General features: G+C 42.4%; 1 protein-coding gene across 1 annotated transcript; it reads right to left on the bottom strand.

Moving 5' to 3' along the window:
* Positions 1 to 517: 517 nt before the first annotated feature.
* On the bottom strand, positions 518 to 17,681 carry WRAP73 (WD repeat containing, antisense to TP73). Its single transcript, XM_076356301.1, has 12 exons — positions 17,613 to 17,681; positions 16,738 to 16,890; positions 16,019 to 16,135; positions 8,629 to 8,701; positions 7,604 to 7,707; positions 6,632 to 6,718; positions 5,614 to 5,748; positions 5,444 to 5,521; positions 4,035 to 4,140; positions 2,881 to 3,006; positions 1,906 to 2,097; positions 518 to 966 (listed from the first exon to the last, which is right to left on the bottom strand). Exons 1-12 carry the CDS (start codon positions 17,679 to 17,681, stop codon positions 857 to 859), a joined length of 1,350 nt encoding a protein of 449 aa, XP_076212416.1. The 3' UTR covers positions 518 to 856.
* Positions 17,682 to 18,854: the final 1,173 nt, after the last annotated feature.

Raw genomic sequence — 18,854 nt, forward strand, 5'->3', positions numbered from 1 at the left:
TACTCCGGGTAAAGATAAAGGATAGTCCAACTACTCTTTCCCTGCTGAACCGTCCGCTCCAATTTGGCACTAGATAGTCAGGTCAAAAGCTCCCATTTCAGTTGCCTGTAATATAGCACTCTAAAGTATCAGTTATGATCCTTCTTGTAAAGATTCAGTGTAATAATTCTATGGTAGACCAGGCACAATTACTGACACCTGTTAGCATCTTAGTCTAGAAAATCATTACAGATTACTTCATTTGCTTTCTGAACAAAGGATTTGTTTTGCTTTAACAGTTCTTGATTTGCTAGAAGGCGTCTCACCAATGTATCTACTCTGCTACAATATTTAATTCTAATACACCAGAAAAATCTCTTGTCTCACAAGACTAGACATAAGCTGTACACTGTTGCGTGCAAATAACCGTTTCCTTGTGCTGGGATAAATAGCTACATAATCACATCACTGATAATATAGAAACAGACTTTAGAATGGCAAAGTGCAGGGTTATAGTTAGAATCATACCAAGTTTGTAACTATCAAAATATTTATTGGAAATTACAAAATTTAAATAATAGCTATACATTATATACACACGGCTACAATTTTAGAAAATAAGGTTTCATAGTTGACAAAGTTCAAGAGAAAGTTCAACTACATCAATAAGGAAGTTTTCTTGAAATCCAGACTTCATTCTCTACACTTTACGTCACTTCATTCAAATGCAAGCACAATACTTCACACATTGGAGTTTGGGTACACTCCTTCAAATAAATAATTGATAAATACAAAAACTTCAGATTGGGCAATAGGGTTTGACCCCTTTCCTCATTCTTCCTCAAACTTGGGAGCATTTTTAATGCAAATGATACTGTTATTTTACCTCTTCTCTTTCTAAGTAACACACACAAAAGTTGTCCTTACTCAGAAGCGCCATGGAGTCTCCACTAGAATGCCAGGAGAGAGAGACGATCTGGAAGTCACCTGCAGAAACAGGTCAGAGTTTGCCAGCAAGAAGCTGACAGTCCGCCCTCTTACTCTAGGAAAAGGTAGCTGAAGTCAGTCACTCACATTGCAAAAAATACCCTCCCCATCTCGGAAGCCTTAACAGGGTGCTCGATTTTGTTGCTGCTGCAGTAGAGCCAATCTGCTCTCCAATACAGCAGTGCAGGTGAGCTGCATTACTGCCTCTTTCCCCCAAGCCTACAGTTACTTTGTACTCCACACAGAAGCATAGATTTTGTAGACTCGTCATTTTAACACAAAGAGGTGACATATGATTGTTCACCGGCGCAGAGCTGCAAACCCCAATGATATTGCCACTCCTTGTGTAGAGGAAAAAGTTTAATCTTTGCGATCTCTTTTCTGCTTAATATGCAGAAAGGCATTTATGTGATTCGAGCTAATGGCCTGGTATCACTTACTGCCAACCATAAAACTTCTCATCAGACAGGCTGACTTAGAGTTCAGGTTCACGTATGTTCTTCTATCTTTCCACATCAGATTTACCTTGCACATTTTTCCCCATTAGAGTTTTGTTGTAGTTTAGTTGTTTTCAGAATACCCCAAAAAATTATAGGCATTTCAGAGTCTTATTTCAGCACTTGACATTCTGCACAACTACAGTTTCTATGTAAATAAACTGATATGAATATAAATCTTGAGAAAGAATTCAACATACCGTACAATTAAAGCAACAATTAAATCACTGTTAGCCCCTGTGCTCTGTCCTTGCTACATTTTTATCATGTTTGCTATGTCTCATGAACTTTTTTTGAAGCTAGAAATACCTGTTTTTAAAAAGCTCCAAGAACACGTCTGAGCCATTTACATGATAATGCTCGCACCGATTTATAAGTGGAAAAATATTTTGTAAATAAGAAGCTGATGATGGCTTGTGGAAGTTATTGCAGGCAGCCTTACCTTCCATTGGAACCTGCACTGACACACAGCCAGCTGGGGACCATAAGTAGACTTTGCTATTTCCTGTACATACAGCAAGTCGAGGTTGTCGTGGATCCCACTGGAAAGATTGGATCGCACACAGCTGCTCTAAGACTACAAACAGTTTCAGCTTTTGAACGTCCCAGATCCAGACAGCATTAGGAATGTTATCTGTAAGAAGGAAGAGGTAATCGTGTAAATACCTGAAGGATGAAAAGATCACACTTTTTTTGTTTTAAAGAAATGGGCACTAATTGAGGTCTAACACAACACAAACCATTTAGGTACACCACAGATTTAACACCACTAGAGCTTTGCCTAGCAGCGCCTTCAATTTTCCCTTGGAAATACTGCAAAAAGGATAAAAAGTGATTTAGTTTGTCTTCCAGTCCTTCACTGGCTTTTATCAAATTATTCACAGTTATGCTGCCATTGATGGGTTTTGCATCTGAACCACAGCTTTTGCATCCAGACATAAACAGCCTTACAGGACCATTGAAGGGAAAGATTAAAGGTTAATTACATGACTTTCACTATTTGAGGTAATCAAAAGCCTCCCCCACTACAGGTTGTGAAGAGTTCTGCCTTTCAAGAGACACTTGCTGTAAATGGAGGAGGAAAGATTTGTGTATTTCATTTTCTAATACAGTGAGCTCGCATACATTTGAAGAAATATAAAAAGCATACTATTTTCATTAAATGCAAAGCCAAGACTGAGTTAATGCACTGATAAGCAGTTCTGGCAGCTCACAATACTTTACGTATGCTAGAAGACACAGGCTGAATTTCCTCTGTAGTTACACGTTTGCACAACGGAGAGCTGATTTTAAATAGGGCCACGAGTCTTCTCATAGTGCAAAATAACTGACCAATTATTGTCCTCGTTTCTTTTATGAAAACACACCACAGACAATGAGTAGGTTTCCCCTTTAATATAGGGCAGTAGGAACTTACCATTTTTGGTTGCCAGGAAACAGTTATCTGGACTGAATGCCAACATCCCAATTCCCATTTTGGGATTTGCCCTGTCAGCAACTGGTTTGATATACTGTAAAGAAACTGGTACCTGGGAAATGTCATCTGGAATTTGAAATAAAAGTACTTCACTAAGCAAGCCTGAATGGACAAAATATTTAAATTCCAACTGTTAAAAAACCCCCTCGTCTCTGAAGTGATAGGACCGTATTTTACTCTTCTCCAAGACGTTCCAATCAAAAACTTCAATTATTTTAAGATATTGCATCTTCATATAAACAGCTTAGTATTCTTGCCCCTCTACAAAAAAAGAAAGGCCGGAAATCCAGGCAAGTCTGAGACTAAACTATGAAAAAAAGGAGAGATCAAATTTTCCACTACCTTTTAGCTAGTATTTCAAACAAACACCAATGCAAAACAAAGATGATTTACAGTACCACAAACAATGAGACAGTAAAAAAAAAAATAGAAAAAAATACTAATCATACATTGTCTGCCATCTCTAACATTTCCAAGCCTGTTGTCTGGAGGCAAGTTTAAAGCATTGCTATGACTACAGCTTTTTAGACAAAAGCCAAATGGCACGCTCTGCTTTTTTACATAACCTCATACCCAAGGGATTAACTACCATCCTAAAACAGACAGCAAGACTGTAACACCTTCTGATTATTATTTTTTTTTAAATTATTGGAACCGCCACACACTCCAATAAGATTCTTAATTGCAATAGTTCATCTGATTCCAGCAATTATCTGCAATGGTTAAACTAAGTCATGAAATAACATTGCATAGATTGAACAATCAGGAAAAAATCCACACAATGTTAAGACAACTTTTGCAAGCAACTCCAAGACTGAGATCTGGCTGCTATTTCTACACCCGAGCAATTACAGTTCTTTTCTACAATATCCCGCTAGTCTTTAAACCTGCCTTCAAACCACCAGGCAGACAGCATCCCCTCTAGCAGGGTGCTTACTGCTCTTGGAGCTCTTCAGTTAACTTGGGAGCCTTCAGCAGAGCATCCAGACGATCCGTTCCAGTATCAAAGAGGCAGAGTTTGCCTATAATGTGTATTTATAGAAAGACTTCACACGGCAAACTCAAGCGTCTCATTTCAGTAAACTTTGGCTTACATTTACTTTGTGTGCTGAAGAGAGAACTAGCCAATGCTCTTGTTGGAGGGAAAGAAAGTCTCTCTGTTTCAACAGATGGGGATTTCTCCACTTCTTTATACACAATCTACAAAGAAACAAGTGAGAGTTCTACAGAAGGGCCTCAGAGAATTTGAACATGGGCTATTACCAAATCATCCACATCCCACTAGCTCATTTTCAAGTGTATTATCTCTCAGCATCCCCCAGTTCATCAATGGAGGAAAGGGCTTCGGTAGGCAAATACCAAATCCAGAATTCCCAGTGAATCATTTGCTATTTGGAACCATGATCAGGAAAACACTCCTGTGAAAAATAACCAAACCTTGAAGTCTACAAAGAATGAGTCTGCCAGAGCAAACCTCATTCATTATTCCTGAGAGCTAAATCTGGCAGTACAATAAATCATCTTCATTACAATGGGAACATAGATTTCATTTTTGCAACAAAGAATCTTTAATTGGATACTATCATAAATAAATGTGAACAAAGTGCAACATTGCAGAAGGAAATAGCAAAAATATTTTAATAGTGTGCCTACAACTTATTATTCCCAAATGCAAGCACCAGGATAAAATGCACCAACTGCAATTCCTGTCTGTGTAGCAGAGATTAACAGAGCTATTTCCATTTGTTTTCCACTGCATATTTTACACCTAACTGGAAGCAAGGGCATTTTTCAGTTGTGAGAAGTTTTGCTGAGGCGCATTTAATTGATCATGCCTTGCTTCTGGTTAAGAGGCATCAACACAGTCACGTGAATATTGCAGACTTACAGTCTACACACGTAAACTCTTACAGGATACCTGTCCGGACGCAAGACTAGTCCTTCCTCTGCAGTGGCATGTAGCACTGCTACACTGTGTGTTCTTTTTACCTTGATGGATGAGAACAGCTTGTGATTTTCAGAACAAAAGCTACAGCTCTCCGCCTGCTGCCAACTATCCAGAATCTGTTGGGCCTTGCATATACATGTATGCAAGGATAAAAATAAATGATGACAGACGTTTACAGGAAACGCTCTTTAGGTGAGCTGGCTGAGCTTGTACATACAAGATGTAAATCTGATCACAATCCAGTTCCAATGCTGTTTAAAGTCATGGATTGTGTAAAGCTGAGACAAATCTCTCCTGTTAAATTTCCCAGTTTGCCATCATCCACATACCCAAATCTGTAACGCAATCACCATGTACATCAAAATACACTGGCATAAGACAGAAGTCATCTGAGAATCTATTAGTGCTAAAGCCGAGAGGATCATATGTGCGTATTCCATCAAACTTGAAAGGATTCCTCTATTTTTCTTACATCCCCAAGTTTTCATGCAATTTCCCAAGCCCTTATTTACATTGAGCTGCTAATGCTTCAATGGATTCTGGATCCATACTTACAGTCTTGGTGTTAGCAATAGTTGCTGGATGCTCAAACTCTGTGATCTTCTTCCAAGTTACGTGGTTCAAGATACGCACCTAATTCAAGAAAGCATTGCAAGACAAAACTGTTATGACCAAGTTCTACAAATGGTTTAGATAAAAAGAGAGGAAATAAACCTATTTCTTACCTTTTCATCATAGCTGCCAATTGCCAAAAATTGACTGCTGGGACTCCAAGCGATTGATTTTATGCCTAGCGACCATTCATAAGCCCGATACGTGGAGAGCAGTCTGCCATCAAGGGAGTATAGCAATATTTTATACTGAAACATAAACAGATTAATTCTAAAGACTAACAATATTGTTAAAAGCCATAGATAGGCAAAGCCATTCCTTCCAAACTCTCCCTGCTTAAAACACAGCAAGTTAAATACAAAGAGCACGGTCTCCTATCTGTGACTTGAGACAAGAGGCTCTAGGCTTCCAGTTTGGCTCTTTTGGCACTCACAGAACACGTCCACCCTGTCCCCAAGAGCCCAGATGTCCCCCCAGGCCTGAACAATGGCCCATCCAGCCCAACACTCTTCAACAACATCAGCAGCGGATGCCATTATGGAAGACTCTCATGCTCCTTCAGCATCTGCAAGCCATCTGATCAGGGACGTTACAACCCTGCCCATTCCCAGGGGTATTTGTTTTGATCATGCTGCCCATAACTTTGTGGCCACAGAAGGACACTTTTCTATACCTAGAAGTTCACCTACTCAGAGCAGAAAGGATAGGAATTTATATATTCCTTGCTAACTTTTTGGATGAGTACTTTTACTTAACTGTAAAATTACTGTGCAATGCAATGCAAAGTAAAACGGTAGAAGAGTCTTACAGAAGAATTCTTTCATTATTCTTTCATTATTTCAATAATGGCTTCTGCAATGTTTACAATCACTTTTTTTTTTCAAGATAAATTGGAAAGAAAGCTAGTAAGATAATTTCCTGTCATTAAAGATTTACATAACAGTTTGACACACACTTATGACGACATCCACTACCAATAGAAGTATAATATTTAAAATGGTTTGAGTTCAGCTTTTGTTATGTTTACAAGAAAAAAAAAAATAACACTAGTTATTTTAGTTACTGCTTTATACATAGCGGCTACAAACCAACTCGAACTCTCCAAGAAAACAATCTGCTTTTTCCTCATACCTCCAGACACGTATCCCACACTGCCAGAACACAGCCATTAGGAGCCCATTCAATCCCAAACAGATCTTGCGTTTCAGCGTCAAAATGCTGCCCCCAAAAGAGAAAAAAGAAAACCGTTTGAAATATTATACTAACAAATACCGTTGCATCTGACCTAACATAGTCCTCAGTTTTATCCTTTTAAGTGCTACCACAAATGCAAAAGAGCCTTTTGTATGCTAGCGTAGAAACAGAAATATTTTCTTTTGTAATAGTATGCTGCATTCACTGTTTCTTTGGTTTGCCTTTACAGAAAAGGCAAAAAGTTGCTATACCTTAAAAAGAACAGCACTTCATAAGAAAATAAAAGTAGTTACACTGAATCAGTCAAGAGATTTAGCCTAATTCCTTGCCTCAGAAAGACAGGTACAGGATCATTAGGGAAGAGCTTGGGAACATGACAAGCATTTAGTGGTATTTCCCAAATTTTGCTATCAGCTTCTAATGACTCAGAATTCCTGAACCAGAGGTGACACTACGTACAGACTAGTTCTTAATGGGTTTTAATTTCTCAGATCTATCTGGTCCCCTAAGACATGCTAGTGTGCATCCTTCACAGACTAGTCTCACTGTTAAACAGAAGATAGGACAATTTATATTATACATTCCAAATGATCACTTATCACTTTTTCAAGCATTTGATACTTTCATTATTATTAACATAGCATAGTTTATTGTAAATAAGCTCAAGCAAGAATTTAAAGGCGAACTTTTGTATTCCATCAGAAATTCTTTACGTGCATATAGTATATATTGGCCTCCTGAACAGAACACTGCTATGGAAGTATGCCTGCAGGCCAATGAAGGAGTCAGATGCTGTATAGAAAATGCATTGGCAAGTCTAAAATCAGACTACCAAAGTGAGTTTAAAGCAGCGTGCAACATATGCTTGTAGTCTGTGCAGAAGCAGTGGAAGGCAAGGACATATCTTACTCTCAGTAGCTGCCAGTCGCTGCACACAAAGATGCTAATGAAGTCCTTGCAGTCACGTCTTTCCGCTACTGCCATATAGCGGCCATCCTTAGTGAAAGCTATCCCTGCCAATGAGACAAAGTTAATTAAGAAAAAAAAGAGAGGAAACAAGACAGAAGAGCTGACAATTCTTCAATGAAAAGCAGTTACTCCCAATTCAAAGGAGAAATAAAAAGACAAGGAAAAATATCTTCACAGAAGATCACATTAATCAAGGCAATGCATAGTTTTACTAATTTGCTTGTGTTGGCAATTCTTAAACTTTGAATATACTATTTGTAAGGATCCAGCTTCACAGCTATTGCAGAACTTCAGCATGCTTCAAAAAACCACGTTTGATTACTGACAGACAGTTGTTATATAAAAACAGCAGATTTCAAATAAACAGTTCATTTAGTCTAGCTAAATGGATTAGTTATGCAACCATTGGTACTCCACCGACTTCCAGGCATAGGTCCCCATCCACTCTTATTTTATATGTAATACATAATTGTCTTTGTCGTATATGGGATATTACTACAGACAAGCCTCAGGCAGGAAACTGCTAACCACAGCCATGTGGCTCGACAGTCCCGACACGAGCCTCCCTTTCAAACCTTTTCATGTGTAAAAGATGACAAAAGCCACTTTGGATTAGTGTTTTTCATCACCAATGCATCCAGCTTAATTTAATGTCTTAAAGGACCCTTCGGAGGCGAACACAACAGAAAGATGTGTATTTGAAGAACAGGCACATAGATCAGACGTAATCCTTCATTCACAGTGAGAAGGTGACAACCCCAGAGCAGATCTTCGTGCACTGGCGGCAGGTGGCACACAGGCACTGATCTCGGAGACCGGCATCCCCGAGGGCGAGCTAACCCCCCCAGCAGGGAGGGTGCCAGACCCCATTCCAAAACACTTGTTTCGTCATTACACATCAAATTCATTTTCCCTTTCTGCCACATTAAAAAACACCATTCCTGTGTTAGATTCGTGACACTTACCCTGCTGACAAGCTTTGGGATACTTGATGTAAGACACAGATTTCGTACACAAGGACCACACAGTTATCCGCAGCTGTCACAAAGAGAAAGAGACAAGGAAGTATTTGTTTATTTTGGGAGATAAAAAACCAAGTACATAGAAACCCATAAACCTAAGTTCAAGAACACAGAGTAGGTCAATATACCTCTGGGGTTAATTAAACTTTGCAGCTATTCTAGGTAGCTCAAACGCAAAGCCCTAAGAAGTAACTGCGAGGAATTATCTCCCAACTGCCTTCAGTTAGCAAGGTTACTTATTCCAAATTAACATTACAGGCACACTGAATACTCTAGAGGGGTATGAGATGCAGAACACCAATATGGAGAAAAGCTCTTCATTAACATTGAAGTCGCCGATATTAGCATGAATCTAGCTACATGATTGCCAGTGTATCGTACATAGACACTTTCCAGTTGGAAAAACACAGTTTCATCACAGACTCTGGAAGAGAGATGAGAAGGCTCTTGCATTTATGAATGGATGAGACGTTACAGCAGCTTAAGAACATCGTACCTCTTGGGACAAGGCTTCTAAGTATGAAAATTTAGCTGTATTTTTCAACTTTTAGACACACTCAGCTTTGACAGCCACTTTGCATTTTGCTCTTCCCTCCTCAGCCACCCACAAGAAGGCAACACTATGTAATTACTGAAAGAATTAGAAAAGAACCAAAATAAGGTATGCAAAGCAAGGCACTAAACATCTCGTTTGGGGTATTTCTGGAGGCTTGTGCATCCATAAAACACAAAAACTGCAGGGAAGGCAGTCAGCTGCAAAACAAGCCTCTCCACAGCTCTTCAAGGTCACAGCCTGCATTCTGGAAGCTCTGCGTTGCCATCTGCAGATTATTCAATTAAAAACAAATACTTACTCTCCCTTAGCAACGGCAGCCACACCAGACATATGTGCATTAATCAGGATGTCATGTGAACCTTTGCATTTATAGCTGGAGTGAGGAATGTTTCCAGTGTAATTTTTTTCTTGTGTTTTCTTACATTTTATTGCACCAAGGTAAGAGATTCTAGAAGAGACGCAGGTGAAACTATTTTTGCAATAAAGCACCATGGTCATAAAGCTACCTTTCTGATTCATTATGTACATAAAACTTCAGCACTGTCTACCGTCTCATCATCCTCCTGCATCGGATGCAGGCCATCAGCATCACCAGCAGTCTTGGGAGGCAGTTTCCGCTACACTTTTTTGCATGTTTGTCCTCAATGCACATTTTCCTTCTCTGAAGTAATTGGTACTATTCAGTGGTGACAGACTCCAAGGCAGCGTCCTATGCATCTGTTCTATCTGGCAACACATTGCAACAGAACTTGGAGGGGTTTTTTTCATTGCTGACTTTATCACTTTTGCCAGAAAGCAGGATTCAAGTAACTGACATGGTGTTCAAACCAAGTTACAGAATCCAAATAAATGCTGCCTTCCTCCAGAGATATGCAGAGTCCCAAAGCAAAAGAGCAGCATTAGCTGTTCTCCCACCTGCTTTTTATAGACACAAGAAAATTTTGAGATTTGAGGAGACAAGAGAAATCAATTTTTTTAAAAAAATTTATTACAGGAAAGAGCACAACCAAGTCGGATACCAGTCCACTTCTATCCAAAGTTAAAAAAGGTATTGGACCACTATTTAATGCAGTGTTTATTATTCTCTTCCTTTATTTTACAGCTACAAAATTACAACTAGGCATCTATAGTACCAGCTTTAGGTTTAGCAGGTCCCAGAGGAATCCACTAGGTGAGTAACATTAATCAAGTTTTATCACTGCAACTGCTCACTTCCGGACATACAAAAATACAGCATTGTTAGTCTGCTCTTCACGCAAGATTTACTTTAAAAATACCAACACAATGCCTACTCACATTCTTCTATAGCAACTGCAATAGTGATATGCTGCTTGCTCCTATTAACTGCAGTGTGAAATGTACTTGCTGCTGTTCCTCCTTGACCAAAACACGCAGCATACACAACACGCATTCTACAGCCACTTAATACAAGCTTAGCAGCTGCAAGCTTTGAATGCTAAGGTCTGGATCATAATTTTTCCTGACAAAGGCATCCAAGTTTACATTTGTGCTGCTACTTGGCCTCACAATCAACTCACCTGGCCTGCTGTGCGTCAAACACACTTCTATCCTGGACCACATCAGCTGGCTCAGAGCCTCAGAACAAGGCAAAACCTTACTGCTCACATCAAGCTCAAGTACATCGGAAGAGGAAAATCTCTAGAGGTGAGAAAGACGTGCAGAGCTCTTGCTGTCACCTCTGCCTTGCCTGAGACTCCACTGCAGAAGAGAGAAGGCAAGGACACCTTCGTTTTGAAAAGTCCCTCCACATCCGTCTCTGCTTCATCCTTGGGTGCAGTCCTCTGTCTGCTGTTCAGACAGAACCTTCTCTAAAAGGGTCAAGTTTTGTAACTCCCCAGAGAAGACACTAATAATTGTTTCCCCATTCATTCTTGTCACGTTTTGCTTAACTGTGTGCGTGCACTTCAACAAAACCAAAAGTTTTGGTAACATTAAACACTGATATTGTTGGAGCAGTGCCCATATTACCTCCCCAACACCTCATTTCTAGGATGTATAGCATAAATTGCAATAATGGCATTGCCGTACTTGGGAGTGACTACAGAACGCAACCAACACACTCATGGGATGTTTACACTCAGTCTACAAAAAAAAACCCACAAAAATATACTTTTGAAAACAAAGACCTATTATTACACTGGATGTCTACAACCCTTTGATAACCAAAGCACTTCATCTTCAGACTTTATCTAAGTCGGTCACAACACACCCATAATAGCTAATAAGATAATTTCTCCCTCCCGAAAAGGCTGCAAGCTAGTAAGAGAAGGACACAACTGCAAGTCGGAGACCACATATATGCGCTGCCATAACTTCATTGCAACCTCTTGCCCAAGTCACGCAACACGTAACCTGAAGGTTTTGGCCTAGTGTTAGCAACATGTAAAAGCAAACCATTCTGATTCCCAAAATTAGGATTCTTTTCAGTTGTTCTATTTGTGTACACTCAAACATTTTTAGAAACTGAGAAAGTTACATTATGTGCTTAACATATGGACTTCAGACCTATCTTACATGGATTAACAATATGTGTACAATTAAATTGTGACAAAGGGAGACCTTCATATTCCCAGCTGGAACTGAAATGTTATTCCACAATCTTGCCGAAGCTGCCAACATAAACTAGCCCAAGAAAGATTATTTCACAGCTAGCAGAGATGATTATGAGAGACAGAAACATAAAATGCACAGAGGGTGAAAAAAGAAAACCAAAAACACTTCAAAAATTACAATAAATCGCCTTGCTCTTATTTGCTTTTCTCAGACATTTTGTGGGGAAGGGACAGTTGCTTTTACAGCAGGAGAATAGATCATGGTCAATTAAGTCTGCAGTAAGCACTTCTTCACTGATCATTTTGAGGGGTACTTTCTCTTTAGCATAGATGACTCGATTAAGTGGAGTTGTCAAACTCAAATGCTAATGATAATGGTGTCTGAGAAGTTTTCAGCTGTTGTTTTGCAGTGGAAAAACAAACCAAAAGCAGAAGCATTTTTAAAATAGCCTAAAAACAGCTGAGAAATAAAAGGTATTTAGATGGTAACGTGATAAACAGTCTCCAGTGCCGGGTTCAGGACTACGTCCCAATGTTGACAGCTATAGGCAGGTGTAAGACTGGTGATTTTCAATAGATAAAAACACACTTTTAAACAACCTTGCATCTCAAATGACTGTCAACTTTTGTCCCAGACTTGACTGGGTCACAAGGCCTCCTTACATAGCAGTGTCTGTCAGCACCGGATTTCAGAAGATTATTCAGAGCACATTCCTCGACAGAAAGCATTTTTCAGCCAATGTAGCCATTTACAGTTACTAAGGATTAGCTCCAATATACACAGAAACACACACTTTTTTCCCCCGCTGCTGTAGTTTGAAAGAAGCTCCTTAATGCTTCAGTACCTAACGTGTAACTAGAGAACGTACAATATATGTAGTTTGTAAGTATGGCTCTTAAAACACTCAAGAACAATGCTGCTGATCTTCAAACTATTTATCACAAAACATGAAAGTCACAAGGAAGCAGAGGATCCATTTGCTTTCTCTGTATCTTTTACCTGCAGCTCTTGTTTAAGCTCTACATGTGCCTATGAATTCGGGTGGAATGACAGCACTGAGAGAAGAGAGACACCTGCTACAACACCTTCCACAGGACAAACCGATAATGTGGAATCTTCTAGCAATCAGCTCGCTGCGTTACACACTGTAGGCATGCGGAACCGCCTCACAAAACAGGGTGGATTTCAGCAGGAGAGGAATCACCCACTACAAAATAAGTAACAAACGATAGCTATGGGACAACAAGCTGCTTTCCAGTGCACTGCATGAATCAATATAATTAACATGGTGTTCCAACTTCTTCAGATTCCAGATAGACTTTGCGTAGCCGGCTTTCAGAAGGTGTTTTTTCCAACTAATTTAGACTTGCTTTGATTAATCAACTGAGAAAAAAGTACCTCCATTTTTTTCCCAAAAAAAACCCCCTGCTTTTCCTAACAGAACTGTACTCTAGCTTGGTATAAACAACAAGGTGATGAAAAATCAAGTTGCAACTATTCTGACCACTTCTCATGTGGAGCTGCAAGATATAAGCAGACAATTAAAGAAAAAAAAGCCTTCCAAGTTTGGAAGTACCTTTGAATATATCCAGCTGCCCAGTAAAACTAGTTTTTGCCTGGCAAAACCTAGCAAGTCTGTATCTCACCTTGCAGTTTGCCAGTCTGGGCAGCAGCACTGACAGTCTCCAACAGAAGGAAATCCTCCAATCCAGCATAGCAAGAGTTTAAGGAACAAGCCTACATCTTTTCTACATCTCAACAGGACTTCCGTCCCAGATGCTGACAGAATGACCCCTCCACACATAACACTTAAGCTAACACACAGCACAAAGATGCTTTCAAAATTCTGGGGCAAGTAAGTAGGTACTACCCACACTTTTGTAATTAAGCACGGTAAAATTCCTCTGCGTCTGTCAGTAATCCATTATTGTGAAAAACAATACACTCAAGTGAAAGGACGGAGTCTCTATATACTTCCTCCGATAAGACAGTACCATTTAATTGCCTTGTATACTATGCTGTTTATTGCAGTGACTGTGTAAAGATTTAGATAGGTACCTGTATCATTCAATATTACTGTACATTGTGTAACAATTCTGGGACCCAAAAACCTGCACGTTATTACAGACTCATCTCCAATAAAATGATCGCATTTGCAGAGTTCTGTTAATGTTAAGTGCATATAGAGCATTGCTGCCCATCTCAAAAGACTGAACAGAGTCAAAATGGATTTTGGAAACACGTGTCAGAATTCTGATGCACTCATCACGAGTTAGGAACTGCACACCAGTCACATCAAAAACCCCACATTATTCACTATAACGCTGACTACAAAAAGAACCTCACTGCAAGTTAGCCGATGAGTAATTTTTCTGAGGCACTAGTAAGTACGGATTGCTAGAAATAAATTAGCACAACCATATCCTTTAAAAAAATTTCTGGGAATAAGAAAGTTATTTGTGAGCTTACAGTGGAGCTCACATGTTGACCCGAAGAATTACAAGTATGAGTAATTAGTTGGTGCTGTTTGGAAGTGTCAGGCTACCAAAGCCAAGCTGCACTGGTTGACAGGGAATCCCTAAGCCCTCCAAGCAATCGCTGAATTTGATAACGTACATAATACACCAATATTAAGTATCCTGACACTTTCTGTCTCAAGCACTACTCACGCCTGTCCCACCAGACTATGGATTTAGCATAGAGAGAGTAAACACAACTCAGACATGAGCATAACCCAGGCAGCTGTCTGACAAAAGCTAATTTAGCAACCTGTTTACAGCTGGAAAGAAAACTTATCCCAACACAGATGCCAACTTGGCAAAGGCTTAATGAAATCCTCTAAGGTCAAACCAAGTTCTGTTGGGAGGCAATAAATACTTGCTAGTCCACCCCCACATGCACGTGCCATGAGATACTCACTTGTAGCACATAGCACCAGCCTTCAGTTTGGGTTACTCAGACTACACTTCTGCCTGACTAGCAGGCATGTCTTCACTGACTTCAGGTTAAAACTCTTTACTCACTTTTTTTATTTTAATCGCCAAAGGGGTGATTCATTCCTGGGAAAACTAAGGCCCGAATTCATCCCTCCTTGTCACCCACTATCTAAAGGGGTAGGGGAATGGAAAGAGACTGCTTTATAGCCAGAAAATCTCTACCCCAGTCAGCACTAAAAATCCTTGCCAGCACGAAATTCCACCGTGTGTGCATCAGGAACTACACCGTAGCTGCATGCAAGTTTCTCCACAGGTTCCCTTGAGAGCACCAGCACTTGCACTAACTCCAGTCCGCACAGAGATGACAAAGTCCCCCATCTATATTCCATTTACATTGGGATTTGTATGAAAAAAGGAAAAATCTTACAGTGTAACATTTGAATTCAGTGCTAGCAAGGGCTATGACACGATAACCTGTCATCTAAAATCCATCTACGGTTTTGAAAGAGTAAATATAGCAAAGAGAAAAATGTCTTGCATGTAGTTCTTAGCTATTTTCTGACCGTTCATCATTGTACTGAATAACATGAATCGTCAGCTCTAATGCGAAGACTATAAAGGTGGAGAGTCAGACTTCCACATGCCTTCCAACAAGCCCAGTGTCCGGCATCCACAAACCGATTTGGATTCTACCTTAGTGTGGATTCCAGAATGCGGCTCTTAATCAATCAGCACTTACACATGTTTTAATTTTAATTTTGCAAGTGGTTCTATCAACAGCCATCTAACTCCTATGTGTAAAATCAAACAATTATGAAAGTATTTCCAGGATCTGGATCTAAATCTCATCTCATAGGTCAATAATCCCAAGATCACATTTTTTAATTCCATAGCCACTCTTAAATGTTTATGGTTTGGGGTTTTTTTTGCTAGAAACCCTGAGCCTTCCCTGAACTACAACACATTTGATTTCTAAAATTGCTTTGATGAATGCCAGTTATCCCTACACTTTTCTCAAACACATAATTTTACCTTGAAAGCTAAGTGTCCATTTTCTATCTTATCATCAGATGCAAGAGAATAAAATGTTAACAGAACAGCTAACATCTAAACTGGAATTAACCTAGATTACGTATCTGAATATAGGAGAACTATATCCACGTTCTTTACCACCGCTACAGCTTTAAGAGCTTTAGGTTATTTTAAGAGGCAAAGGGCAGACAGTAACATCTGACACCGTCGAGAGCAATCATGACTTCACGCTTACATGGAACTCCGTTGTATTGAGAATGTGACGACCATCCGGACTCCAGCATGAAGCCACCAATCCTGCCGACCCCTCGTCTATCTTACAGTGCCAGTCTGGCTGCTCCAAGGACCAGACCTAGGTCAGAGAGGAAACCAAACAGACAGTGCACCAAACGAACAGCTCATCAACACCTCTGCTTAGGAGAATACGCTACAGCTGAGAAAAGGTTCCTGCATCGCATACCAGGGAGGTCAGGAAACCTCTGAAAGCCCGTGGCCATGAAGGACTGGCGCTGGATCCCACTACAAAAGTAAGCCCCACGCCTCTGCGTGTTAATACAAATTGTACAGTAAGGTGGTTTCTTTTTTTCCTGTGACAAATATTCTCAACATCCAACACTTAAAAAAAAGTTTAAGTCCATTTAACAAGTTTGCATGTATTTATTTCCTACTGAACTGAGAAACTGGTAAGATAATCTCCAGCTTTGATTTGTTTTGATAAATATTTTTATTCTAAATTTGTTTGCGGTTTTTTTTTTTTCCCAAACTAAGATGTTTGTCGTGGTTTTAAAAATAATGGCATGCTGGGTTATCCTCAAACCACGCATTATCGATAACAATGTCAGTTGCTTTAGCAAAAGCATCGAACTAGCGCTTGCTGTTGAGAAGCTCTCACTCACACCACACCACAGACGAACCCCCAATAGGAAACATATTCTGCCCTGCTTTTGCCCTTACCTGAACGATCCCTCGCTTGTACATGGCACATAATATGAACAGAGAATCAGACGACCATTCTATGTACTGGATCTGATCCAGGCACGTGTACAGCTGGAGGATCTGGAGGGTATTCACATCCCGAACCACCAAACGGTACTGCACGCACGAAGCCTGAACAAGAACAAAACCACAGCTGAGCTGGTGCACCGACACCGGGCTCGAGAGCCACGACTGTTGCTGCGCCGTGACAAAACGCCGCGCTGCCGTGGGCTTGACGCGCTGCAGACGCCACTCGGATGTTCTGTTTCAGAAGGGCTCGACGTGCGCTGTGCCCTACAGCGGACTGCAGCCAAAACAGTCAAACCGGGAGGGAAGGGGGGCTGTAGCAGTAAAAAGAATCCTCGTTCATTCTATCACTGCTGGTTAACTAATTCTACCTTCAAAAAAAATTACGCCTGGCCTCAGAACTATTATTTTATTTAGTTAACCTTAACCAGGTCTCCCTTACGAAGACCCGCGCTGACTACAAGCCTCTCGGCAAGCAAGCCGTCCCACATACGCAGCTAGGTTTTTGCGGGAGCGACGGCCCTATCGCTACTTCTTCGGTGCCCGGCTCCGGAGGCCCGAGGGCCCCGCTCGGAGGGGGCCTGCCCCGGGGGCCCGCCGCGGAGCCGGCCGGCGGGCGTCGCTGTACCACAGGCACCGGGCTCGCTCCGCCGGCCGCCGCGGCGGGGAGAAGCCGTTGCCTGGCGGTCGCCCGGCCCGCGCCGAGGGGCCCCGCGCTGCCGCTCGGGCGCTTCGCCCGACGGTCCCCTCGGGCAGCGGCCGCCTCAGGCCGCGGCGCCGCCCCGGTTACACGCGCCCGCCCCCCGCAGGCGGCGGCCTCTACTCACCAGGCACCTGCCGTCGGGGGAGAACCTGCCGAGCAGGCCGGAGAGCTTGAACAGCTCCGAGAAGTTCATGGCGGGCCGAGGGAGGGGGGGGGGAGACCGGCCGCGCCGCAATTCAAACCCGCCCGCCGCCGCCGCCCCGGCCCTCGCCCCGGGGCGGAAGCGGGCGGAAGGGGCGGGAGCGGGTTGGCCGGACGGCCAATCCGAGCGGGGGGACGCCGCCCCGCGGCACGCCGGGAGCTGTAGTCCTGGGGCGGGGCCGCGCCCGCCGTGCCGGTCTGTCCGAGAGCGCCCGGCGGCGGGAAGCGGGCGGGAAGCCGCCTCATGAGAGTAATTATTATGCGAACGAGCCGTTTAATGAGACGTGGTGCGATTAGACGCCGGCCCCCGCCTTCCTCCTTCCGCAGTCTGCCTCCCCTGCGGCCCGCCGGAGTCGGCCAAGCCTCCCATCGCCCGAGAGCTCCTCCTACTCCGGCGCTTTTCCGCGGGCAGCATCCCGCGCCCGGGCTAATTACTCCTCCTGGCTAATTACTGACGGCAACGGGGGGACTAGGCGGGATGCCCTGAAAGGTTTCCCAGCTAGGACAGAGGGACTGCAAATTGCAATAGAAATACGCCAGTAAACAGGCTGCTAATTGGATTAGAATGAATGAATAAATAAATAAATAAAGTTTGGGGGGGAGAAGGAGCCGAGAATCGCCAGCTAAGGGGGAGAAGCCTGGATAACCCCTCCCAGGGTACATATTCCCTCGGTAAACAGCCCCCCGGGTGCAGCCAGCTGCCAGGCTGGGCGCACGGTTTTTCTGAGCCAACGGGGGGGGACCGAAGATCGTGACGGGGACGTCTGTGTCCTAAAAATGGTCTGGTCCTTCGGGCAGTGAGCACAAAAGCTGAGGAGGCCCCCGTGTCCCTTCCCTGCTGACCGGCCACCCAGCAGTGGGGGGGGGTAAGCAGGTCTTCCTCGTTCGGTCCTGCCAGCCCGTACCCCCCCTGCATTTGTGGGTGGGCAGCGAGCCCCTCGCGGGCAGCAGCCCGGCTCCCGTGCCCGGCGAGAGCAGCGCTCTGAGTGGGACCCCACCTCCTTGTTTGGAGAATACGATCACCGTCATTTAAAAAATAAACCTCGGGATCGGAGCAGGCATTTGAGTCTTGTTTTCATTACGGATTAGGCATTTAGGCCCCCAAAACTGGTTACAGCGACTCCGATGTGTTTAGGGGCTGGTAAAGGCATCTGTTTTCCAGCCC

Source organism: Aptenodytes patagonicus, chromosome 19 (assembly GCF_965638725.1).
Source record: "Aptenodytes patagonicus chromosome 19, bAptPat1.pri.cur, whole genome shotgun sequence".
Taxonomy (NCBI): domain Eukaryota; kingdom Metazoa; phylum Chordata; class Aves; order Sphenisciformes; family Spheniscidae; genus Aptenodytes; species Aptenodytes patagonicus.

Coding starts and splice junctions, on each gene's coding strand:
- WRAP73 (XM_076356301.1), bottom strand. CDS start 17,681: ATGAACTTCTCGGAGCTGTTCAAGCTCTCCGGCCTGCTCGGCAGGTTC. Junction 5,522..5,613: donor TTGGCAGCTATGATGAAAAG/GTAAGAAATAGG, acceptor TTCTTGAATTAG/GTGCGTATCTTGAACCACGT. Junction 967..1,905: donor AGTGCAGGTTCCAATGGAAG/GTAAGGCTGCCT, acceptor CTGTTTCTGCAG/GTGACTTCCAGATCGTCTCT.